Raw genomic sequence first — 26,459 nt, 5'->3', positions numbered from 1 at the left:
AGAGTGCCAACAAAAACAGGCCGCAATTAACTCCTCCAGATAATTATTCCGCTTAGTTTGAGTGCAAGCCATGTATGACAGTTATTTTTAATTCTCTCACAGCTTGCATTGGCAACGTGAATATCGCAATAGAAAGTTACCAGTCGGAAGTCTTTGTGAGACTTACCTCAACCTGAAACTTACTAATTTATTAAAAATGATCGCATCACATGCCCATTCTACAGGTGGAGTGGCAGTTGCTCTATGAAGTTCCATATGTGAACCTCCATATGTCATTGTGCTATAGTAATTTGAGTGATTTTTGATAACGGTGATAACAGCTGTGCTCGTTATTCATACCACCAGATCACCAGCTTGTAGGCTGTTTCGGAAACCACCTTGATTGGCTTCCTTCCCCGTCTGTTCTTGTCAGAGTCGTAAACACTTGCATCTCGTAGGTTCGGTGAGCATTCGATACTAGAGGCAAATTTATTGACACTTTTGAAATGCCCTCCTGTTCAAGAATATTTAATATAAAGGAGTCTAGTTTTGCATTGGCTGTATTTCTGTTTAGAGAAAGACCTTTTTACTCTATCATAGTGAAAACGGTGTTGAAGGTCTCCTCTTGGAGAGAGATTTCTTAAACGGCAAAAACACAGACATTCTATATATATAGATAAGCTGCATGGCCAAGCGGGTACTGCCGTATTGCGCACAACGATGAAAAAGCCAAGAGAAACGTGAATATTACCCGCAGTCATCACATTTAACTGAATGTGTCTGTCCACGAAACACATTGGAGCTTTCCTCAGCATTCAGTGACACTGGACATTTCAAACCCGGTACGTTTCAAATCCCAGCAGACTGGGCTAAGAGGCTTTCGGCTACTCCTGTTAGGAGCGAACCAGGGAACCCAGCTGAAGCCAGCCTAGCCAATTGATTGTCGAAACTCAGTCATCTTGTGAACACACGACTTCCTGAGCGCGGACTCAAGGCAGAGTAACACAATTTCCCTCTTCACCAATTTCGAATGCGCGGAGTCAAATGGCAGAAGCCCTTTCTTTGCACGTGGAGAATAGCACGAATAAACATGATCCTTACCGAACTCAGTGCTAAGATCTAAAAACTTTAAAATGTTTCTTTGCGATAGTTCATGTGTAAAATCTAAGCCTTTTCCATGTTGTCTAAATATGGATAAAACATTAGCCACAACCTCTGTTGAGTTTAGACTCCCGTCCTTGTTAAAATAATTAAAAAATCATTTACATACCTAAACACTTTAGAAACGTTTAGCTTGTGAAACATGGTACAATACTTGGTTCATTTGTGAAAGAAAAATGTTACATTACACAGGGGCGACACAGGATCCTATGCATATACCAGCTTTCTGCAGAAAAAAACGCTGGTCAAGCATTATAAAAGTAGACTCCAGGTAAAACTTTAAAAGGGTTAAAAAGTCCTCAATGGAAACACCGGCAGAATTCTGAAAAGAAATAGGATCATTCATTTCAATGCACTCCCTAACCGCAGAACAGATCATCTTGGGGAACATAATAAAATAAATCAACAATGTCCACAGAAAAGGCAAAGCCCACACTACTTTCAGTTCTCAGGATTTCACATACTTCATCCGATTGTTTCATTAAAAACGGATCTTGTACATCTAGTTTACGCAAATTTTTAACAGGTAAGAGCTAAGTTGCTTCGTCCATGCCCTTTTTTCCGTCACTATTGTTCTGATAGGCAGGTCTTGCTTGTGAATTTTTACTGAAAAGAGCACCTTCAGCGCATTACTTTTGCTTTTGTTAATTTATTTCGCAAGACTAGCCAATCCCAGCCGCTCACACATTGCCACAGCGGCGGCATTGACTTTTGTAGATTTTACTGGAAAAGGTGAAAAATTCTCTTTAATTGCCTGAGCTGCCCTTATCGAGAAGTTATCATCCGACATGACTACAAATCCGCCTTCCTTATCGGCTTGAAGAAGCGTTAGGCCATTCCTGCTAAAGAAAGACACAATGGCTCCGGTTGACGTATCCTTGCGCCGTGTCCCGCTAGTGTTTTCAGCCCCAAGGAAACTCGGAAGCGTTTGCTCCGAAATCGCCAAAACAAAAGAAAAAGGAACTGAAAAAGGCTGTGGAACTACACATGGGCGACGTTTTATGAAGTGTGCCGAAGGCACTGTCTACGACATCCTCCTTTCATGCGGTTGTTACTATATATAGGTTAGACCGGGTGCTGTGTTAATGAGCGTGTCACGGAGCATGAAAGAAATGTTGAGCAAATGAAAGAGGGCCCAAATTTGCCTAAGCACATTGGGACTTGTCCCTTACGCTCTTGTGAACCACATAGGCAAGAAAGGCAGCTTGCGCATTAGCGATACTTCAATATCATTATATAAGGCTGAGGTGAGGTTTCTTGAGCGTGGTGCGTCATGAATGTTTGATCAGATGTGTGAATGAATGTTGTCTCTGTGCGCATGTGTTGACTGACGGTATATATGTGCCTGCGTTCTATAAATAAAACAGTTGCGATTTGCGCCCTGTCCCGTTCTCTTCTCTTGTGTGTGTCCGTTTAGTTGGCGTCTTCATGTTTTATAATGAACAGCTACCAACTAGCCCAACAAGAAGTACCAAAACAATTGTATCCTCTAAATTCTTGTATGCATGTACACACAAAATTTGGCTTAGGTTGAGCCACACTAACTATTAACATTGTTCTTTTTTTGTACAAGTTCTAGTAAAAGCACTAAGATTCAAGAGAAGGAGAAAAATTAAGTTTAAAGTTCATAAAAAATTTTATTACTGTTGCATATGATCCATTTGCATGAAATTTGCCGAGAATGCAGAACAGTCTCTTCCAGTTTAACATTTTCCTACTAGCTGCGTTGGTTGTATCCTGATAACCCTTCTGAGCTTCCCTTTCCAGCCGGGCTTTCTTTGCTGTTCTGTGAAGAAAGGATTTACCTTCAGCTCTCTGTGTTCCACAGAATTATTTCATCCTCCTCTTTTCTCTTTGGTTTCCCGTAGCTAACAATTGCTTAGTTGGCGTGATAATCAACTCCTGTAGAACCTCCTCGTAGCCTATGTTGTACAACAGTATCGCTTTACAAGTGCCTATCCCCACGGCCTAAAGCCCATTGTTTGTCGCTGAAATACTTAGCCCTGTTTTGGAGTTTGCCCTATATAAATTGAAACAGCACATTTCCCGCATAAGCCTCTCATGTGTAGGAAGCACAGTCTTCGCCTGAGCACTGCTGAGAAGTGAAGAATCAGCCAGTGTCGACTCGACCAGGGCCAGTGCTCGTTTGTTGTTGCACCAGGGAAGCTCGTGATGTCGCCAATAGCTGTGGTTGTTGCGAACCCTATCTGTAGAGAATGAATGGAATTATGAAGCTCCTATACGTACAGCTGCCGTTCCCCCAATAGATTCATTTTTTTGCAATATTCTGGCTGGAGAAATGTCTTAGCACTCTTGCATGTATAAATACGATGTTGAAGCGTAAATATAGGATCAATATCGAGAAACATCATTTTTTAAAACAAAAATAATTTTTCGGCTGTACCTCTCCTTAATCGGCTAAGTCACACAATGGGATAGTCGATCGAGTTACAGACAAACACCTCACACATAGTTTACGTTAGGCTCGACAATGCCTGTGGTCTTGGCAATAGTATACTATGGCAGGTGTTTAATTGCATTGCCCAGAAATAACCGAGTGCGGTGCTTGCACAGAGGTGAGCCAGCTCATACACTGCAAGAAGGCATTTTGGGTGCAGTTTCTATGTAAGGTTAGCGTAATATTTTTCTTAGGTTTACATTATTTATGAATGCATTTGTTAGCGTCATTGAGATCTTTTGGGCATAGCAATACAAAATGTCTTGTACTGAAACAGCTCAAATTATGAAAATATACACTAACAGTGTTGGAGCAGCATCTAACCATTGAGCTTTGTTTTGTGTTTACATTTTGGGCACAGATGTGTACAGTGCAAGAAGAACCCTGTGACTAGCAACCATATTTTCCAGGCAAAAATTTTAGTTTGCTGTGCGATGTATAGTAATTAGCTCAGAAAACTGCTAGTTCTGAAGGATTAATTGCAGATTGAAGACATCGTTTATTTTGTCTCTGTCACTCTGGACGTAGTATGTTTTGGTTTTGCTTTGTTTTATGAGACACGTTTTATAGTACTAAAAATGCCTTTTACATAAAGTATATTTATTGTTGAGACGGCAGTGCTGGGACAGTGGTAGCAATTAAAACCGTTTTATGCCAACTGGTTCCAGCTTTAATTCTGTAGATTACCTTTTCCGTTTTGATCTTTTTTTTTTGAAGAATAGCCATGTTTTTTAGACAGCAGTCATTGAGGCTCGGTACAGTGTTCTAGAAGGAGGTAGTGCGCTCACATGGTGGCGGCGCTTGATGCACTTCGTGTCGCCGCCGACAGGTGGCGCGGTTCGCAGCGTCACCTGTTATTAGGCAGGAAATCAACAACAATACAACAACATATCCTAGACGAAGATGAAAACAGACTGGAAGGAGAAGCAGCAATAAATTACATCCAAAAAGTAACAGCCGAATCTTTCCAAGGCAAGGACGAGGTTGTATTTGAAGAAAAAAAGAGCATGACAGAGACCTAAGGGGGAAAGGAGCTAGTGCTTACAAATTTAAACTGGAAGAAAGCGGAAGAGAAAATTCCTAAGCGCACAGCCACAGGGCTAGACGAGGTTCCCGTTAGGCTGATAAATGAACTGGGACCAAAAAGTAAGGAAGCTCTCGTGAAAGCAGTCGAAAAAACTTTAAAAGATAGACGAATACCAGACAGTTGGCGACAAAGTAGAATGAATTTAATTTATAAAGGTAAGGGGGAGAAAAAGACAGAATTCACTCGTATAGACCGTTGACCATTACATCCGTAATATACAGGCTAGCAATGCAGGCAATCAAATTAAAGCTTCAAGCATGGGCAGAAAATAATGACATTTTGGGAGAGCTTCAGAATGGCTTTAGAATAGGTAGGCGCGTTTGGATGATAACTTGTTTGTTCTTACTCAGTGTATTGAAATATCAAAAGCAGAAAGCAGACCGTTGTATGTGGCCTTTTTGGACATTACAGGAGCATACGACAACGTAGACCGCCGCATTTTGTGGGATATTCTGGAAGGGGAAGGCTTATACAGCTTTTGAGAGAGATTTACCTAGAAAATACTGTTTGCGTTGAATGGGAAGGGATGAGGAGCGCGGAGAAAGTTCATATCAACAAGGGACTGAGGCAGGGGTGCCCTTTATCCCCGCTGCTGTTTATGATGTACATGGTCAGGATGGAGAGTGCGCTAGAAGGAAGTAATATCGGGTTTAATCTCTCATACAAACAGGCAGGTACAGTAATAGAGCAGCAACTCCCAGGTTTATTTTATGCGGACGACATTGTGTTGCTCGCAAACAAGCAAAGTGATTTGCAACGTCTGGCTAATATCTGTGGACAGGAAGGCAACAATTTAGGTTTGAAATTTAGTGTTAGAAAATCAGGTGTTATTGTATTCAATGAAAACAGTGAACAGACAGTGGAGATACAGGGCCAAGAAATACCTCGGGTAACAGAATATAAATACCTTGGTATATGGATAAACGAAGGCAACGGATATATGGAAACACAGGAAAAAACCATAACAGTCAAGGGGAAGAGAAATGCAGCCATAATGAAGCACAGAGCGCTATGGGGATACAATAGGTACGAGGTCCTCCGAGGTATGTGGAAAGGGGTAATGGTTCCAGGACTTACTTTTGCAAATGCGGTTGTTTGCTTTAAATCAGGGGTACAATCAAGACTCGACGGGAACCAAAGGTCAGTGGGTCGCCTCGCATTGGACGCTCACGGGAAGACTACAAATGAAGCTGTGCAAGGGGATATGGGCTGGACTAGTTTTGAAGTGAGGGAAGCTCGCAGTAAAATTGAGTATGAAGAACGGCTGAGGAATATGGAGGAAAATAAATGGGCTGGGAGAGTGTTCAGGTATCTGTACAGGCAAAACATTGATTTACAGTGGAGGAAAAGAACTAGGAAGCTTACCAGCAAGTATGCGGCCTGTGGGGTGGGCAACACAGCAACAAAGAAGGTCAAGCGGAAAGTCAGAGAGGCTGAATTAATCTCATGGGTGGCGGCAATGGAAAAGAAACCTGCCATGAGTAACTACTTAAGGGGAAAAAACGAAATTAGGAAAGAAACCATTTATGATAACTCAAAGGGAAGCTCATTACTTTTCGAAGCGAGATCGGGATGCCTTAGAACACGCACGTATAAAGCGAGATATAAGAAGGAAGAAGAAGCATGTGCTTGCTGCGGTAAAGCTAGGGAAACGATGGAGCATATTTTATTAGAATGTGAAGACATCTATCCAGCGGTCGATTTAGGCACCACTGGCCTCCTTGAGGCCCTTGGGTTCAGCGGGAGCAGTGGTAAAGCAAACAGGTCCGCAATAGACATCAGTAAGAGGCGATTGGAGGATTGGTGGAAGAAAAGTAGGGAAACGACAAAGGACGGAGACGTACAAAAGCACAGTTCGCAATAGGGTATCAGAAAATTTGGACGTGGTAGTTCATAGTGTGTTTTTTTTTCTCATGGGTTAACCTAGGTAGGATATTAGGCAGCATAGTAGCAAGAGCTTGGTGGCGCAAGCCACCGCCCCGTTCCAAAGGGGACGCTCATAACATCCATCCATCCATCCTGAAACTCGCTGCCATGTCGGAGTAGAACGGGTACCGCGCGCTGCTGCAGTTCCCGAAAGAAATGCAACACTCACGATGTGCAATGCACGATACTTGTTCTGGTGCGTCTTATCAGTGTACAGAGAAAAGAATTACTGCCGCTGTGGCTGATCTACGGAGCGTAGGCGATGTCTTGCACCGGAAGCGCAGATGAACGCGCCTGGCTATTAACGCATATACAGGGCGCGAAGCAACGGGCGATCCTCTTTTATTTCCCGCTATTAAAAAGTGCAATGTGGCTTTGCTAATGCCGCAGTCACATTGGACAGAATTTTAGCATTGCCTTTTTTTTTTCGCAATCGCTGGCCTGCAGCGGGAACGCGCGCTACAAAGCAAAATTTTTTCCACGACACTTAGCATTAATTAGATAATCGCTTTTCCGAGTGTTAAGCTCATGATTTATATGCATGACATCGTTCGCACTGTTAACATGACACAGCATATAGAAATATAAAATCCAGGTACATTTATGCAATGTTTATTTACAAAGAAACGAGGAAGGATTGTGGACCAGGAAAAGCAGGCTCAAAAAGGCAGAACATTTATAAGTAGAGATGTTTACAAATTGATATAAACATGCACCTACAGACTCGCCTCAGGAAGTTTTTGCGATCTTCCTGTGCCTGACTGTTTTCCTTCTCTCGTATTTTTCCGAGTTAATGCCCTTTGTAAAAAAATGGAGCCGCGTTGTAATATAAAAGCTTGTAATATATATTACATTCTTGGTGAGTTCGGCTGAATGCTCACTGCAACCAATTTTGTGCGAGCACTGCTTTCACCAGACTAAGCACATCCAAGATGCTATCAGCATGTCGTTGTTTTTTGCTGGAGCATTCAGTAAACATGTCTTCAAGCATTTTTACAAACGAAAAAAGTGTTCCACGTGGGTAGAAAAGCCCGCCTCTATCCCTGTTCAGTGTCAACGCAGCAAGCCCAGGATTCTCATCTTTGGACGACACGGTTAGCGCATTCATGCAATCCTGACAGTTGGTTTTCATTACGCACTTTCGTGCGACATATCCAGACACATAGTAAGTTATCCGAGAGTCGCTCCTCTCCATGTGCTGGTCGTGATCGACCGGTGTCTTCTTCGTAAGGTGCTGCGGCAAATTCGGAAGAATCGTGGGGACGGCATCCTTCGACAGCAGCGGCTTGTCACGAGGAATGCGCAGCTCTTTGCCGTCTATTATGTGCACGAAGTCCCTGATTACAAAACGCGGTTCAAAATGGAGCTCGCAGACTGCACAAGACTCATATAGCTTCTTATCTGCCCGGTGGAGATTACTCTCCCACTCCTTTCGCCGTTCTTCATCAAGTGGGATGCTGAACAAAGACGTCTTTGGTGCATCCTTCGCACGACTTTATCCAGTCCGGCACCCGTGCGCGAAACAGTAATTTCGACGGCGGCCAGGCATTCTCACGCACACATACTGCACATTGAGCCAAGCACCAAGCACAGCACAGGCACAGAGAGATATTAGAGACGTTTAGCGTGTCCGGTATTCGGGCAAGCGCGGGCGGTTTTCCGGTTTAGCGGGGGCGCGAACTTGAGCGGCCAGATTGGTGGCGCCAGCTGGTGGCGCAAAGCTCAACCACACAAACACAGAGCTAATTACTATACTCTGCTTAGCTGCTGGCGTAAATTTTCGACAGTGGCGTAATCGTGTTCACAATTACGCCACTGCCAAAAATTTGTACGGGTGGCGAAGCAGGATATGGTGAGTTACTGCAGTTTTAGCTATGCGTTTGTCTGGTTGAGCTCTACAACACCAGGCGGCTTCACCGCTCACGTTTACGCCCCGACCATCCGGTAATCCGCCCAAACCGCTCCCGTTTACCGGAATAGCGTACAAGCTAAAAGTATCTATTGCCACGCATACAACGCCGGCGGTATTTGCAGTCGAGCGCCGCCAACGCCGAACCAACCGAGCTGTACCGAGCGCAGCACCGCAACCGCAACACGAGGCAAGAGAAGTTTTTCAGGTGAAACATGCGTCAGCGCCCCTTGCGGGCATGCGGGAAGTCGACGCTGAGTGTGCCGCGGCGGAGCGGCGCGGGGATACGACAGTGAGCACACTGCCCCCTTCTAGAACACTGTAAGGCTGGGTGTTTCATACTTTGCTGTTTACATTTTAGAGCGCAGCTCTTTGGCGTCCGTTCCTGGGTTTCGCGTCGTCGTCGTGGTCGGCGTTGTCGGCGTTGTCGTCGGCCTCGTAACCAGCTCGCCGACGAATCTGCTGCTCCGTCGCCGCGCATGCGCGCTGTCGGCTCTCCGGGCGAGGGAGGATAATGGAAGGGAGGAGGAGAGACTGTGGAGGAGGGCTGGCTACACAAATGGCTCTTTGGCGTCCGTTCCTGGGTTTCGCGTCGTCGTCGTCGTCGGCGTTGTCGGCGTTGTCGTCGGCCTCGTTACCAGCTCGCCGACGAATCTGCTGCTCCGCCGCCGCGCATGCGCGCTGTCGGCTCTCCGGGCGAGGGAGGATGATGGAAGGGAGGAGGAGAGACTGTGGAGGAGGGCTGGCTACACAAATGGCTCTTTGGCGTCCGTTCCTGGGTTTCGCGTCGTCGTCGGCGTCGTCGTCGGCCTCGTAACCAGCTCCGCCCCCCTTTCATCCCCCCAGCGCTAGCAGCGACCGACTGGTACCGCTTTCGTGAGTCCGCTACCGCACTCACGAAAGACGTCGTGCACTTCCTGCAACTCGCATTAACCGTCCATCGATCCACACCGATGTTAGTAGTGGGGGACTTTAATGTTGACATAAAGACAAACAGCAATTTCCTAACACTTATGCGGGAGAACATCCCGTTCCTCTCGCTCGTAACGCGTCCCACGGCTGTGACAACCTGGCGAGGCACTTGTATAGATCTCGTCTTTGAGAATCAAGCATTGGTGTACCAAGTCGAACATATATCAGTCTATTTCTCCGACCACAAAGCTTCCTTCATGACTGTCAAGAACTGTTAGTGGAGTCTTTGTTAAAGGAATACGTGTGAAAAATAAAAAAAAATTCTGTGATAGCGCATACATGTGTTGCTCGATTTCTTTGCCTCAATCTATCGAAAAGGTAAAACAGCTTATTTGCTGCGCTCAAATTTCGCATTAGGAAGTAACGTAATCGTCGGTAATTTTTTTTTAGTCTTTTGCATAATCCGTGTGGTTTTTTTTTCTTGCACACACACGCATTTGTATGGCTATTTCCTGCTCATCAGCAATTGAGTGTTGCAAGCTTCTGATTATTGTGTTCATTTGTAGCACTGCTTGTCTTGAGTTAAACTAGCTCCTGCACAGCAAAACAAACATCTGGATCAGCCTCCTTGCAAAGTTAGCATCATTTTCTTAATTGGACACTTTTTATCTGTGTATGTGTTTTATGTGTGCTAGAATGTGTTAAGATTGCTCAGATCTTTTATGCTTAAGAAAAGAAAGTATAGCAGAATATTGTAGCCGAAATAATTTTTGTGAACAAGAGCGTTTGTGGAGCAACATCCAAACCACTGAATACAGTTATTATCATCATTGCACGAACATTGGTGTGTTTTCTAGATGTTCCAGATCACAAGCAGAGGTGTTTGCGATCTACTGTGGAACCCCGGTGTAGTAATGTATCTAACAGCCGCTGCCCACGATGCATGTTCTGACAAGAGAAATTTTATTTTACAGATTGTTATGCAGTAATAGCGGAGAGAATAAATACCTTCCATAAGACCAGAAAATGGTAATAACATTGTGCACATTGTGCAAGCACACACCATAGTCCTTAGAGACGAGCAGCCGTTTGAATGCCATTTGTACCCTCAGAGAGTCTCACTACAGAGCAATCTCAAGGTACACCTGCGCACTCACAATGGGGAGAGGTTATTTCAGTGCCCTTCATGCCCTCAGAGCTTCTAAGAGAACAGTCAAGACACACCTGTGCACTCATACAGGCAAGAGGCCATTTCAGTGCCCTTCATGCCTCTAGAGCTTCCATCGAAAGAGTAACCTCACCGTACACCTGCGCACTCACACAGGCGAGAGGCCATATTTCAGTGCTCTTGATACCCTCAGAGCTTCCCACAAAAGAGTAATCTCAATGCACACCTGAGCGCTCATATAGATGAGAGGCCATATCAGTGCTGCCCGTGTACTTGAGGCCTTTTCACATAGAAAACAGCTACGTAGGCACGTGCGCCACCACAAGTGAAAGGGACAATTGGAGTGATAGATGTTGTGTTAGAGCTTTTTCTAGCAAGTCATTCGACTGGTCATTCCAGGAGACCTTTAGAGTGCAAAAAAAAGTCATGTAAGGTAAATCTAAAGCTGTAGCTCTATTATTATAATGATATGGCTTCATCATTACTGCTGAAGACTTCTATGCTTCTAATCAACTGCTGCAAAGTAGATTGTGCTGTCAGTGTGCATGTTTATACTTGCATGGAGTTTTACTTGATTTTACTTGTTTGTCTGATTTTGATTGTGCTTATTGTCTGACGGGTTTTAGAAGATTGCTGCCACAAAATAAACGATTCTTGTTCTGGCATTCTACGTTTGGTGTGTCTTGGATACTGCGTTCTCAGCCCTCGGCATGGTGTAGCAATGGCGATGAGAAACGTACCCACAATTTGAAAAGCAAGTTCTTTACTTAGTTCAATGTTGTGCCAAGTTACACCGTTTGACGATGGTCATGGCAAGTACACTTTAGTTGTCATTAGACTTGAGTCCTCCTTCTAAGGTAACAGCATTACGGAGGATGCACCGAACAGAACACATCTTGTTTTGGCTCTCCTGGTCAAAGTGAATTGAAGTCCCCAGTAGGTGATGTTCTTCTTATAAAATGAAACAGTTCACCTACAACGAGGCGCTTGACATTTTGGAGGACTTCTAGGACCGGACGCCCAGCAAGGTAATCCTGCTGTGTTGGTGGTAACCTGATATCCCTTGTGAGCTTCCAACTGCAGCCGGGCTTTCTTTGCTGCACTCTGATAAAAGGATTTAGCTGCAGCTGTCTGTGTTCGGGAGATATTTTGATCCTTCTCTGGTTGCTCAGAGATCAGAATTCTTCAGTTGTCAGGATAGCCAACTCTTATATAACCTCCTCAAAGCCTATGGCCTTTGCTGAACAGCATGGCTGTAGGAGTTTCCATGTGCACAGGAAGAGACAAATTATTTTGTGGCACAGCGACCAAATCTTTCCGCCGAAATGCTCCGCTGTTTTGGAGTTTGCCCCGAATACAGCGAAACAGCACATTTTCGCTCATCATCCTTTCATAGTAGGAAGCACAGCCTTTGCCTGAGCACTGGTAAAAAGTGAAGAATCAGCTGTAGACTGAGCCAGGTCTAGTGCTCGTTCGTTGTTACACCAGAAAGCTCGTGATGTGAGCAATAGTTGTGGTATTTGTGTGCCTCATCTGTGGAGTACAAATGGAAAAATAATGACTCTACAGCTATCTATGCCCCAATTATTCTTCACAATCTTCTGGCTGGAGGAATGTATCAACCTTCTTGCACGTAGAAGTAGATTGTTGAAGCATAATTATGGAATCGATTAAAATCTAGAAACGATTTTTAGAACAAAAATTTCATTCTTTGGCCTGCATATCCCCCTACTAATCCCAGTTACACAATGAGATGGGCGATGGAGTTCCAGACGAACAAGTTACAGATAGATTACATTAGGCTACACAATGCCCGTTGTCTTGTAATTCTTTAGGGGTAAGAAGGCAGTAGTAAACTATGGCAGGTTCTTAGTTGCATTCTCCGGGGCTTATGCAAGACCATTTTGGGCTTAGCTTCACTAAAATGTACCTCCATAAGTTATAATCTTTTTCTTCGGTTTAATACTGATCAGGTAGCTTTTTCAGTTTCCTTTGTGATATTTATTGTAGTTGTTCGTCAGCTGAGGTTATGGCATTTTCCGTGCTTAGCAAAACAAAATTCGTCATTGTGAAACAACTCGAACTAGGAAAATGTACACAAACTATGCTGCAGCAGCCTCTGACCATCGAAATGTTTTGTGTGATATGTTAATTTGCGGCACAGATATCGATGTGTACCATACACGATAGAACCCAGTCTCAAAAAAACACTGCGACAATTTCACCATATGGTGGCACAAAACGTTTTCTTTGCTTTGTGGTTATATGGTAAATAGATCAGAAAACAACTACGGCAAAATCCCTGGCAAGACCCCTCCCTACTTCCCACTTTCGAGAGATTTGAAATTGGCGCTAACTACCCAGCAATTACTACCCCTTCCCCCTTTAATCGTTTTTACCGCTTTATCATTTTCACCGAACCTCCCGGCTACAGTCTATTTCGGTCAAATATTTAGAAACTTGCATACTAAATTAGATAACGTGAGGCAATTTAGTGAGAAAGGAATTTATTGCTTAGCTGCATTTCTGCCGAGGCCGGCCGAATATCTGGAGAGCCATCGCCATAGCCATAGTTGTGTCGTCGCCGCCAGGCGGCTTGGTCAAATTAATGTATTCTGAGTGGTGTTACATGTGAGTTCAGCGCGAGATACATGTTGTGATTTTTTGTGCGATCCGTCGTACGACGCGTTGGCGTTTGACTTGCCGCATACAATGATTCGGTACACAAGGTAAGAAGATCGCCCCTGCTATTTTTTGAATGCCAGTGCAATAGCTCGCTTGGTGGGCCTTAGTTCTGTGAGTTGCCGCGATGCTACGCTATCCAGATCGTACTAAAGCCTAGAGCTCTTTAGGTACGGCGGGAACGACGAGGGCACAGGACGAGGGTGCCTGAACGGTCTCTCCTTCGCCGACTCTGCGTACAGGCCAACAGCGTCGTCCACTATTACGTCCGCCATGACATGTCTTGCTCCCTACCATAGCCTCCTTTATTTTTTTCTGAGGAGGCTATGTCCCTACGGAGCGCACTGCCGGTGTGTGTTTTGCAGCCAAAGCCATTTCGTGCATAAGAGGCTGCACATAATAGGCATGCCTGTGCTCATACACTGTTTGCAGGCTTAAATTACATTAATTTAGCTCTCGCACTCGGTCTCCTATCACCGCAACTTCTCGGCGGTCGTGCCCGGGTCGTGCGCCCTGTCAGCCGCTCGGTGCAGTGTTAACGCGATAGCGTTAACACTGCACCGAGCGGCTGTTTTTTTTTTTTTTTTTCTCATGGGTTAACCTAGGTAGGATATTAGGCAGCATAGTAGCAAGAGCTTGGTGGCGCAAGCCACCGCCCCGTTCCAAAGGGGACGCTCATAACATCCATCCATCCATCCGTTAAGAGGCCTGTCTCGCAGAAAATCCGGTGTCCACGTTGGACTTCCCATCAGGAAGAGGAGGAATAAACGTTTATTTTTGAAACAATATTCTGGGGTAAGCGCCGGTTCTACTCTAGGTGGGAGGTCTCCTCACTCTAGGAACCGTCTGGCGTTCGCTGCCTCCTTGGCCCTGGCGACGAGACGACGTTGTTGTTCCAGGCCTTCGGAGACTAGCTTGGTCTCTCACGTTTCAATGAGGTCTTCGCTTTCTTGTCTGACGTTATATTCTTTCGGTAAGGCGATGCGTCTGTATCTAGATGCCATGGACATCCAGGATCAGGTGCACCAAGGTGTCCGGTATGCCGCAGATTGGGCAGTGGTATCCTTGTAGCGTTGGGTACAGTCTGTGCTTGAGCATTCGGTGGGTGTAAGTTTTACTCTGTTGTCTTCGGAGTGTGGTACTTTCCTTTTGGTGAGCTTTGGGTGAGGTGGTGGGTACACCCTGCGTTCCAGCCTGTGATGTTGAAAGATCGCTGAGTAGGTGATGGGTACGGTCTCTGCCCCAACTCACACAGACCGAGCATTCACCGCTTCGTTCCCCTTAAGCCCCTCGTGCCCAAGAAGCCACGTTATGCAGGTGTAGGGGATCAGAGTGCTGAGGTGCTTCAATATCTCCAGTGCTTCTGTCGACACACGACTCTTATCGTAGGTAATGACAGCTACTTCAGAATTGGAAAAGGCAACAGCTGCGTCCATAGACGTGGTAGTTGCTAGGGCAATCGCTGTCTCTTCTGCAATTTCAGAGTTTTGTTCACGGATTGTGGCAGACGCTAGCTCTCTGCCCTGAGAATCTGACGCTCAGGGTGTAAGCGTTTCTTTGCAGGTATTTGGCTGCGTTGGTGTATCTGGCATCCGGATTCTTGTGTCTTCGCCGTATGGCATCCACTTGGGCTTGTCTTTTTCCTTGTGGTGCGTGGGGTGCGTGTTGCGTGGAATTGGTGCTATGCACAGGGATTCGCGAATGTTTGGAGGAATTCTTTCCTTTCGGTCCGTGGCGGCTATAAAGGTTTCACCCTAGCTCAGCCATTGCAGCATTGATCTTCCAGTGGGCGTGAGCTTCAGTCGTTCCAACTGACTGGCTTTATGAGCTTCATCTTGTTCTTGCCATTTGTTGTGTACATCCATCTTGAGAAGTCTCTTAGTCGAAGCCGTAGATGGTAGGTCCAGGGTGATTTTAATGGCATTGCGTATTTCAATGTTAATTTCTTCAACATCTACATTCTTCAGCGCGAGGTGGCGCATGCCGTATGTTATTCGACTGGTGCGGAGTGCTTGCATCGACCATAGCGTTTTGCGTTCTTTGAGTCCGCTTCTATAGCTCGCAACTCTCCTAACAAGATGTGTGAGCTGCGATAGCGTTCGCTGTAGGCGCGGGAAGGTGGCCGACCCAGACTTGTTTTTGTGGATGTGCAGCCCTAAAACTCGTAGGGTTCCCACTTTTGGAATAGGCGTTCCATTGAGTGTGACGTTAGGATCAGGTTCATCATAGCCGGGTGGTTTGCCTGTCATTCTTGAATTAAGAAGGACGTGTTCCGACTTCTCGGAAGCACAGCAGAGGCCACATTTGTGCAAGTAGCTCTTGATCATATCTAGTGCTTCCTGTGGGCATGTTTCTTGCATTCCGGTGTTTGAGGCTGTTATCCATAATGTGATATCATCTGCATAAAAAGCACATCCTAGGTCTGGTATTGTGTTGAAGAGGCAGGGTAGCTTGATTATGGCGACGTTTAAAGCAATGGCGATATGACTGAACCCTGCGGGGTGCCTTTGCTCGGTAGTCGGAAGCTGTCGCTGCGCAGGGTGTATATTCCAACTATGGCCATGTGGCCCATGACGAAATACCTTATGCAGTCGTATGTCCGAGATTCACAGCCCAGGTCTTCGAGGTTGCAGAGGATAGCTTCGGGACTGACATTGTGAAAAGCTCCCTTTATGTTGATCGCTAAAATCAATGATTTGCTTCTAGTGCATTAACACGTTCTGCCTGAAACAGAACATAAAGTTTCGAAAATATCGATTGTCTTCGAGGTATGAGTTTAGCCGGTTGTGTATCATATGCTTGAAAAGTTTCCCTACACACAAGGTAAGGGAAATTTCAAGGTAAGGGAATTCTCAAGGCTGAGCTGTTTATCCCAGGCAGCGAGTAGCTCTCCTTTCTCCTAGCATGCATTGAAGTACTGGGGCAGGGTTGCGGTAGCCTGCTGTCAAAGGTTCCAGAGATGCTCGTTGATGATCGGATCTTTGCCCGTTCTGGTGTTTCTGGTGAGCGTCGATAGTGCTGCAGAGAGTTCAACATGTGTAAAGGGTTGGTCAAGTTCGGGGTTTGATTTCCCACTGTAGACTTTGTCATGTGCCGTCATAATAATGGGTGGGTTGCCGCAGAGCTTCTGAATTTCTCGGAGGAGATTCTCTTCCAATCCAGCATGGTTGTGCACGAGGCTACAGAGGTGCTGTCTCTGCTGACTCTTTCTAGGGCCGCTGTCGAGAAGGGTGCAGGAGGTGCCACGTCTTCTTTGTGCTCAGGGTTCCCTGGAGGTTGTCGCAAAATGTGTGGCAGTCTGTCATCCTAATGTCTCTGTGTATGCCTGTGCTTTCTCGGTGAGGAGAGGAAATTTCCTTCTTTAATTTCTTGTTTAGCTTCTGTGTCTTCCACCTTTTGAGGAGAGCTGTTCTGGCTTCCCAGAGGTGGAGAAGCTGCGTGTCGATGGCTGGCGCTACTTCATTCAGCTGTATTGTTTTGGTGTGATGATCTGCCGTGTTGAGGACTTTGCTCAGCCTGTCATCTATGTTCTCGATGGCGGTCTCGACATTTAGCTCATCTAAAAATGACTTCCACTCCGTTACCCAGGCCGTTCCTACCCTTGCGGACGACTTGGGAGTGTGAGCCACGGTTAGTTGGAGGATGTGGCGATCGCTGCCCAGGGTTTCTGGGAGTCGGCTCCATTTCTTCGTGTCTTCCCAGTGGGCTGTGCTTGCAATAATCAGGTTCTCGATTCTCTGCACTTGAACACACTTTTTCACCAAAGTCTCGCTACGAGAAACCGCTGGCTCTTCCCATGGCTTGCATGAGGACGACATTGTTCCACTTTGCAAGCTCGAAGCCTGCTTGTGGGCTGAATACAACCTTGTAGTCGTCAACTGGTAGAGGTAGCATTCGGGGCTTTCGCTGTTGCGGTGGTGGTGGCTTTTTATTCAATTGTTGCTTGGTTGGGCTGCCTTCTTGTGTCGTTTGATTCTCTGTGTTCTTCTTGCCTTTTCTGCCCCTCGTAATCCAGATGCTCTTGTGTTCAATAGTTCTTCCGCTGCTTGCATCATAATTCCAGGCAGTTTCTGCGTTGCTTACTTCAGCCGGGCCCATCTGCATTGTGTTTGTATCTTCTAGCTGTTCTCTTGGTATTTTGATTGCTTCTACTGCTGCTTCGCTCATCTCGAGTGCTCTTAGTTGCTGCATGGGCAGGTGCCCGTGCTATGCCCTAAGATACGCTCGAGTGGCGCCAGCATGCACCACGGGGTTGCAGTGGCTTGTTTGGCATCTGCTTTACCCAGGTGGGTGTGCAGCCATTGCAGAAATAAGTAAATGGGGTACTCACTTGATGCCGGCTAGAGTCTGCCGATTTCTCTCGTCGTGCCAGTTATGCAGTTGGCGCAATTAGGTTGTTCACAGGCCATGATCCCGCTTAAGAGGCACGAGAAGCGCGGCTGTTCTCCACGGCCTCATTGCGGCTTTTTCCGACGTCCCATCAGCAAAAATATTTTTGAACCGCACATACCCAGGCCCTCCATATGCTGGAAGGAATTTACTGAACTAATTGAATTTTGCAAAGATACGTGGGAAAATACTAAACTACTCCTTACACACAACCTACTGACATGATAGACTCTTAGATTATAATGTGACTATACGAGAAAATTATTCTGTTACGCGAAAATTGAGACCCCTTTTCCAGCGTTTCTACAATTCATAGACTGCCAATGGCGTCCGCCATTTGCACGCACCGGTGCAGGAGTCCACGTAGCGGCGCACTCACTTCCTTGATACACTTATAGATGGCGCTTGCCTGCGCCAATTTTTAAAGCCCCTTAAAACTTCGTAAATTAACGGCACTCTTCTCTTCCGTCTTCACTCCTCTTTGTCCTTCCTCCCTCCCTCCTCGATCATGGCACCACCTACACCGCTCGAGCATAGCGGATGGCCTTTTCCACAGTTTACTGCATGCATTTCAAGGCAGTGCGCTTTAAGCGTTAGCATCGGCTTCTAGCTCCGAGTAACTTCATGTACAGCATAGCATAACAGAACTAGCCTGAAATCACGAGCTCGTGGCGCTGAAGTATTTCCATCTCAGCTTTTAATGCAATGGCGTTAAGGGCACTGTGCCACAGAAAATCCGGCATCAAACATTGTTTCGGCAAAAAGATGCTCGAACCGCACATACCTAGGCCCTATATGTTGCCCATGGCAGCTACTGAACTAAGTGAATTTCTCATGCTAAAAGTCAGGAAAATCATAAAGCACGGCTTACACACAATGTATAGACAAAGTAGCATCGGATTGTACTTTGACTACACTTGAAAAGATAATTCTGTTACGCGAAAATTCAAAGAAAACCCCTTTTAGGCGTTTCTGCCATTCATAGACCGGCCACAGCGTCTGTCGTGCACGTGAAGGTGCGGCTGGCTTCGCCTAATTTGTACAGCTCACATGAAGATGTCATCGTCACACGAAACCGTATCATTCGTCACAGACTCCTAAATTCATCAAAATCTGCTTGTTCTGTCATTAGAGCTCGCCCCTGCCTTTTCTTTGCATTGTCCTCGTGTCTCCGTGCAAACTTTTTCAGTATTCATTAAAATGAATTGTTTTCTCATTCAAATTTACTTTTTTCGTTTGCCCGATAATATGCATAATTTTGCGCCCCCTTTACATATAAGAAAGTTCTATCGGTGACTGTACTTACTTGCATAAAAAGTCCAGTTTCAGTTCAACGAAATTTCAGTATAATGAGGCAAATTGCAAATTTTGCCGGCTTCATTATGTTGAGGTTTAAATATCTTTCCGAAGTGTGCAAAAGGCACCTACAGTTTTCAGGCGTTAACTGTGCCAATGCAACTCACGGGGTTGCAAGGCAGCATATGGTGTCCACAGGAGGACAGTATATCTTTGCTGACCTCACCCTATTCTCAACCGACGGTAAGCCCCACCGCGTATGCGTGGTTTGGAACAGTAAAAATTCCACAGGAACTGCAGTGGAGCGACCAGCCATCTCCTCCTCCAACTCGCCAATGCTCCCAGTGCTCCGCCCAAGCCCATGGAGGTAAGCTGTTTTTACTCATGCCAAACCACAAGACCCCTCTTGTAGAGATGAGGTGAAGGTCACCTAGCATTACCTATTTAAGTGCAGTTAAACCTCGTTACTACGAACACCACATTAACAAAGTTTTCAGAAAGCCCCTCCTGACTTCCTATAGTTTCGATGTAAAAGTATTTCAGTACTCCAAACTTCAGAATACTGAAGTTTTCAGAATTACGATCATTATTCCATTTCCTTGTGAGGTCAATGCCTTGGTACCATGAGCTAATATTTAAAAATTTAAGGATTCTTGATTTCTTGATAATGGAAAAGGGAATAGTCCAGAAAAGTTTGACATCCCACAAGTTACGCCGGAAGAAGTAAAGAAAGCTTTGGGAGCTTTACAAAGAAGGAAGGCAGCTGGGGTGGATCAGGTAACAGCAGATTTTTCCAGAAAAACTGTCCACCCTGTACATGCAATGCCTCTGGACCTCGAGCGTATTGGAAACTTGGAAGAACGCCAACATAATCTTAATCCATAAGAAAGGAGATGCCAATGACTTGAAAAATTATAGACTGATGGTCTTACTGTCCGTTAGCTACAAAGTACTTACTAAGGTAATTGCAAACGGAATCACGAACACCTTAGACTTCTGTCAACCAAAGGACCAGGCAGGATTATGTAAGGACTACTCAACAATAGACCATATTCACACTATCAATCGGGTGATAGAGGAATGTGAGGAATATAACCGACCTTTATATATAGCTTTCATTGATCACGAAAAAGCGTTTGATTCAGTCGAAACCTCAGCAGTCATGGAGGCATTACGGAATCGGGGGATAGACGAGCCATATGTAAAATTACTGAAATATATCTGTAGCGGCTCCACAGCCACCATAGTCCTCCATAAAGAAAGCAACAAAATCCTGATAAAGAAAGGCGTCAGGCAGGGAGATACGACCTCTCCAATGCTATTCACAGCATGTTTACAGGAGGTATTCAGAGACCTGGAGGTGGAAGAATCGGGGATAAGAGGTAATGGAGAATACCTTAGTAACTTGCGATTCGCTGATAATATTGCCTTGCTTAGTAACTCAGGGGACCAATTGCAATGCATGCTCACCTACCTGGAGAGGCAAAGTAGAAGGGTGGGTCAAAAAATTAATCGGCCGAAAACTAAAGTAATTTTAACAGTCCCGGAAGAGAACAGCAGTTTACGATAGGTAGCGATGCACTGGAAGTCGTAAGGGAATACATCTACTTAGGACAGGTAGGGTCTGCGGATCCGGATGGCGAGACTGAAATAATCAGAAGAATAAGAATGGGCTGGGGTGTGTTTGGCAGGCATTCTCAGATCATGAGCAGCAGGCTGCCATTATCCGTCAAGAGAAATGTGTACAACAGCTGTGTCTTACCAGTACTCGCGTACAGGGCAGAAACCTGGAGGCTTACGAAAAGGATTTTAATTAAATTGAGGACGATGCAACGAGGTATGGAAAGAAGAATGATGGGTGTAACATTAACGTGGGGATAAAAAGAGAGCAGATTGGGCGAGGAAAGAAGTGTGATTTAATGACATCTTAGTTGAAATCAAGAAAATGAAATCGGCATGGGCAGGACATGTAATGAGGAGAGAAGATAACCGATGATCATTAGGGGTTACGGATTGGACTTTTAGAGAAGGGAAGCGTAGAAGAGGGCAGTAGAAAGTTATGTGGGCAGATGAGATTAAGAAGTTTGCAGGGACAACATGGCCACAATTAGCACATGACCTGTGTAGTTGGAGAAGTATGGGAGTGGCTTTTGCCCTGCAGTGGGGGTAGCCAAGCTGATGATGATGATTATTTTCTTATATCCTTCACAGCAGCCGAAGCAGTAGGCTAGCAAACAAGGTGCAGAGAGCGGACGTAATAGTGCATGAGTTCGCAAAACGTGAGAGCGTGCCCAAGAAAAAAAGAATGTTGGTGAGCGGAGGTGACTACGCATCAGGTTTTGCAAACGCTTGCTCTACTCAGAAAAGTGTTGCCTAGCAATGCAACCACGTCTTTTTTTCTTTCACCCTTCTTTCTATGCACACTTCTTTCTTTCGTGCTTTTTTCGGTGGCAATGCTAGCTATGCACGCAGTGAAATGTAACCTCCATACTCGCACATGTGCCACACTATCACAATTTGCACTTTCTAGACGTGCTTGTGCTTTGACATGGTTCAGGTGTCTGCCTTGAGCTAGAAAGATGTGGTATCCACCGCAAGAAATGTCAAATATAAGCAAAAAAGCAAGGGACATTCCACTTCGGAGGTGGCATGAAGCTACCTTTTTGTCGGTAGTTTTCTCAGTGTCAGCATCTATTTTGCGCACGTCACTCTGATTAGATGGTGCTTCGGTGGTGAGAGGCAGCAGAATCCATGGAAAATTGCAACAGTGCGTTTTGAGACCCAACAGCGATGTTTTTGGGGTTAGCTCATCTGCTGACAACTTATGAACTGATGTGCTGATGGGTGGAATGGTTAATTTTGGGGCTTTCAGTATAACAGTCTTTCAGAATAATGAAAAATTAATCACAGTCCCCTGAAGCTCAAAATCTTAGATGTTTCTTATGAAATACTGACAACATTGAAGGGCTTTTATTCCACATTCCTCAGATGGAATCGCAATTGCTGTACAGTCAACATGGGAGCATCCGTATGTCACTTGAAGCTGTGTCCATACAAGTGATTTTATTTAGCAAGACAATCGCTGTGTTCTCTATATACACCAAAGATCCCCAACTTAGAGGCCATTTTGAAAGCCTGGTTTGTACGCGTCCTTCTCCATACGTCCTTGTATGAGACCTGCACTTAAAGCTCAGTGTGGGGCAGGTCGGTATGTGATATTGGTGAACTCGTTGAGAATGTTTAGATGTCCTATGGGACAAGTATAAGTAATACAACGTAGCCAACTTTTTTTCTAGCATCGTACATAATATTTTTCTTAGAGTCGTCACATCCTCTCCATGCTCACTTCGTTGCATGCAATGGCTGATGATTAAAATGCCTCTTTAGAAGTGCTAATCTCCCAGTGTTAATAGAGGGTATTGAAGAGTGTGCGTGTCCCTAATGTTTAAAGCGATGGTGTCTATGTGTTTTGGAAACTGGGATTAATTCAAGCAGCTTTCCAGCCTGACACCTCCATGAACATGACTCTTCATAGGTGAAATGACATGCCGTTTATTTTGAGCTGCACGCGAAATTCCCCCTCCATCTTCAAGCACTCAAGTCAACCCAAATCCTTTGTAAGGTGAGGAATGCAAATTGGCATCACAAAAAGTAGAATAAGACCTGGGTTTTAATTTAGTGCACCCAACATTTAAAATTCCAATCCCTTTTAAACAATGCAGAGCAACTTGGAGATGAGTGCGTCCAAAAACAAAAAAGGAGTAATTGGTCAAGGTGTATTTTGTCCATAAACTCCCACATATTCTATAAACTCTATAGAGTAGAGTAATAGAGCTAACACCCTCACCCTTGTTTATGTCACGGCCTATAGACTATGATAGCAAGCCTAGATATTTGGCGCACATTTGGGTGGATACCTAGTTGACAAAAGTACTGGAAAAAATGTCTTGCACACAAGCATGACTGTTGAATTAAAATCACTTTGACCATTGCCTATGTTAGGACCAGTGAGTGTTTCTTTGTCATTCCAATTGTATTTATTTTAACCATGGGACATACAGATTTTGTCCCCAAGAGTGTTTTTAAGGAAATGTTTGTCTTCTTTTTCTTTTACAGCGAAGCTGTTAGCATCTCTGTGTCGGTCCTTGAGCATAAATTTTCATTGGCAATGGCTCATCCCCCTCGTAATGCAGAGGCTACAAGCAATCGGCAAAGTGAAGCGATCAGTGCAAACAATCATTGAAATATCTTGTGCAGCAAACAGAACAGCATACGTTTAAATAAAGTAGAAGCGCAAAAAAATACCTCAACCATAAATTAAGCGTTGCATAGCGCCCTTAGCAGTTGTACCGGTGGTTTTGGAAAAGTTTCGTTGGCCATCAATTTCCTTAGGGCTTCTATAGTGAGTGAATGTTTTTTTTTTATTCTGGACTTATACACCAGCATGTTTAGTTTGCTTTACTACATGGATTATCTGTTCGTTTCTTATCATTATCTTGAGCCGACGGGTCACTATTATCTTGGCACCCTATGGCCTTAGTAGGATTTGTGTCATTCCGTAAATCATCACCATTTAATGAACAATATTTGCTGGCAGATTATTCATGCCTGAAAAGGTTCGTGAAAATGTCGGTATAGGTAAGTCTGAAAAATGTTTCTGCAATCACTCTGTACATACCTTGCTGCACATGGACAGTTAAATTTGTCGTTATGATGGTCTGTACACCTACACTTTCAAAATGCAGGCTGCTGTGTTTCAGGCTATGTCAAGAGAAGATACAGTCACTGCCAGCACTGAATATGCATTTGGCAACTTTCATACGGGTGGTATGCCATGCTCGCAGTCCACCTCAGCAGCGAAGATTAGTTACAGCAGACAATTCTGAAGAATTGCCCGTGATGTATAGTCTGAGGTCTTATAGGGAAGGAGGACTCTCTTTCATGGTCAACGCAAGATGGGCACCTTGTGTATATGTTTGTGGGGCTCCTAATTATGTTATTCAGATGCTTATTCTTGCCAAGTGCTTGTTTTGGTATTGTATTGGGAGTACTGGCTGCTGCATCCTTTTAATCATGGCGCATTCTCATATTTATGTTGCCCTGTGGCATTCATTGTCCTGAAGACCACAAAACAATGAAAACTAGGCACAGGCATAAACTACGTATAACTTGTGCGAACATTGGATGCAGACAGTTTTGGTCAAGTTTGTGATACAAGAAAATAAATATGCTAAGGAACTGGCAGTAATCTAAACTGCTTTGTTGCTGTGCGTACGCAAACTTACTTTTATCTGAATAATATGAAGTGTGTCATGAAAACATTAGTGGAAACATTACGCTTTGCAGTAGTGGCTGTATGCACGAAGGCTACACACCAACTCAACTTGCTTTGCAATTTTAGAGCAAGAGCTCCACTATTCTATGTCTCTCAAGGCCATTTGTCGTGTCGAATTGACTTTGAGGCGGTACGTGATCCGTTGCGGAAAGGTGTCTCAACTGCGTTCGCACTGAGCGTAGCCGCTGCGAGCGCAATAGGAGAAGGTTAATGTGCTAATATAGTCGAACGTACCGTGAGCACGCACACATGTTATGTCATGTTGGCAAGAGCATCAACGTCTATAGTTCGACCCTTCGACTGGTGCTTCGATGCACTGTCGCAGCCAATCCGCTTTGAAGCACCCAGCATCGAGCGAGGCTTGTCCACGCACCGATTAGGTCGTGGTATAAATGCTCCTTTAACCGCTGCTTCGCTAGCACTTGGTCGCTCAGTCTCTCACCATGGATGGCACGCCGGCTGGGCATTCTGTGCCTGCGCTTTAGCGCAAGTTGCAGGCTGAGTCCAATGATGCAGTAGAGATAGCTAGATGGCATGCTGCGAAATTCCAAGAAAGTGCTAAGTTGCCTGCTAAAGCTGCGGTGCAAAAGGAAGCCTGAGTAGCTTGTTATAGAGAATCTTGCCAAGCCCGTAAGTGTCCCAAGATCAAATGTACTGCAGTTGCCGTCATAGTTCAGCAACACAAAGAACAATAAGGAGAAGATGAAGCCATCAATATAAGCAACGGCACCCAGGTAGCTTGACTGCGATTGCCAGGTTTCACAGTGACTTTACGGACAACCTGTTCCGCAATGTGTGTAACGTGTATGAAAGACTGCGGCCCAACTTTACTAAAGCATTATGTGCATAGTCTTGCAAAACCAAGCCAAACAGACATTTTGCTGTTGATGACTACGTTTACAAGAGCTAAACCTTAGCCAGATTTTTTTAAATGTACAGCCGAAACCCATTATAGTGAACAACCTTGTGGGCTGAGAAATAGCTTGATCTATCAGGTGATTTGATATACACAAACTCGCCTATAACGTACCCAGATAAGCTTTTTTTTTTGTTATGCAATTCTAAAATACCGACGACTTGTTCTTAAGGGCTGCAATCATGAAACATACTCATTCTTATCCAGCAAACTCTTGGGCTATGGCTGGATGTGCATGGAATAGATGTTTCATTTGTTCGTCCTTTCTAGACTGGACTCTGGCAGTGTAATCAATTGATCAGCACATTTGGCTTGCAAAATGGGAGAATAGTTCAAAGATATTTATTACTCACATGCAAATATTCAACATTTTTAATGCAAATCAAATAGTTGTTGCTTTTTTCTTTCTTTCGTATTGTTTGAGAAGTCACTATCTGAAAGTTTGAATATTCACTTCTCTTGAATATCTGGAGAACAACATCACTTATTGGAGTCTTTATCGATAGAAAACAACTAAATGTAGTTGTGTTCCTAATTACACTTCTGTAGGGGAGCTGCAGTGGCTGCACCACTTCCTGATTCAATGCACGCTGCAGATATAATTTCTGCCGAATTTGTTCCCAATGGTTCATTGTGCACGCCTCACTTTTTGGCAGCGTGTATGCGAATTAGTGGTCTCGACGTAGGGAAAACAATTTATTATTTGCCCAATTGCACCATAGTTTTGCCCCTTTAAAACAATATGCAGTGCTATAGCATTGCTCTCGTCTTCTTGAAGGAATTCGAAATTCTATCTACATTTGTTTGTCAGTTTGCAAACAATGTTGCATGCATTTAGATATGTTTGTAGTTGAGCCATGTAAATACAATGCATAAGCCTTTTTTTTTTAGACAAGCATAAAGCAAGCTATATTTCATTGTGCTTAGAAATAAAATATTAGATTTAATGTCTTGAGATTGGTTTCTCGAACACAATGGACGGGCTTAATTCGGCTCCGGTTCATTCAATTTTTGGTTATTTCTAACTCTGCTGAGAGTCCTGACCAACGTCTATGCATTTCTATGCTCCCTAAGTTCTGTTATTTCGATCCTAGGGTTAGCTTTTGCCGGATAATTCAAACTTGACAAGTGAACAGGCAGGCGACTGACCCCTACTGATACCCCATGTAATGACCCCTTTAGTAGGAGCGTCTGTCTTGACGGAGCTTATGAGGAAATGGTTGCTTTGAACACATGTCATC

The 26,459-nt window shown here is 44.7% G+C and overlaps 1 protein-coding gene across 17 annotated transcripts in view; it reads left to right on the top strand.

The window, feature by feature from the left end:
- Positions 1-13,162: 13,162 nt before the first annotated feature.
- The window catches only part of LOC135910258 (zinc finger protein 771-like), a 60,416-nt gene continuing 47,119 nt past the window's right edge, over positions 13,163-26,459 (top strand). For 11 of the 17 annotated variants that reach the window (XR_010566969.2, XR_010566975.2, XR_010566973.2 and 8 more), the window contains exons 1-2: positions 13,180-13,329; positions 19,259-19,334. Coding sequence is in view for 6 of the 17 variants with exons in the window: in XM_065442334.2 (XP_065298406.1) it covers positions 19,303-19,334 (32 nt within the window). In the remaining 11 variants the exon portion in view is untranslated. Of the gene's footprint in view, positions 13,330-19,258; positions 19,335-26,459 lie in introns of all 17 variants that reach the window. The other 6 variants (XM_065442335.1, XM_065442336.1, XR_010566976.2 and 3 more) reach the window with 4 other exon arrangements.

This window comes from Dermacentor albipictus, chromosome 10, assembly GCF_038994185.2.
Source record: "Dermacentor albipictus isolate Rhodes 1998 colony chromosome 10, USDA_Dalb.pri_finalv2, whole genome shotgun sequence".
NCBI lineage: Eukaryota > Metazoa > Arthropoda > Arachnida > Ixodida > Ixodidae > Dermacentor > Dermacentor albipictus.
This window is presented reverse-complemented; position numbering and strand designations above follow the sequence as displayed.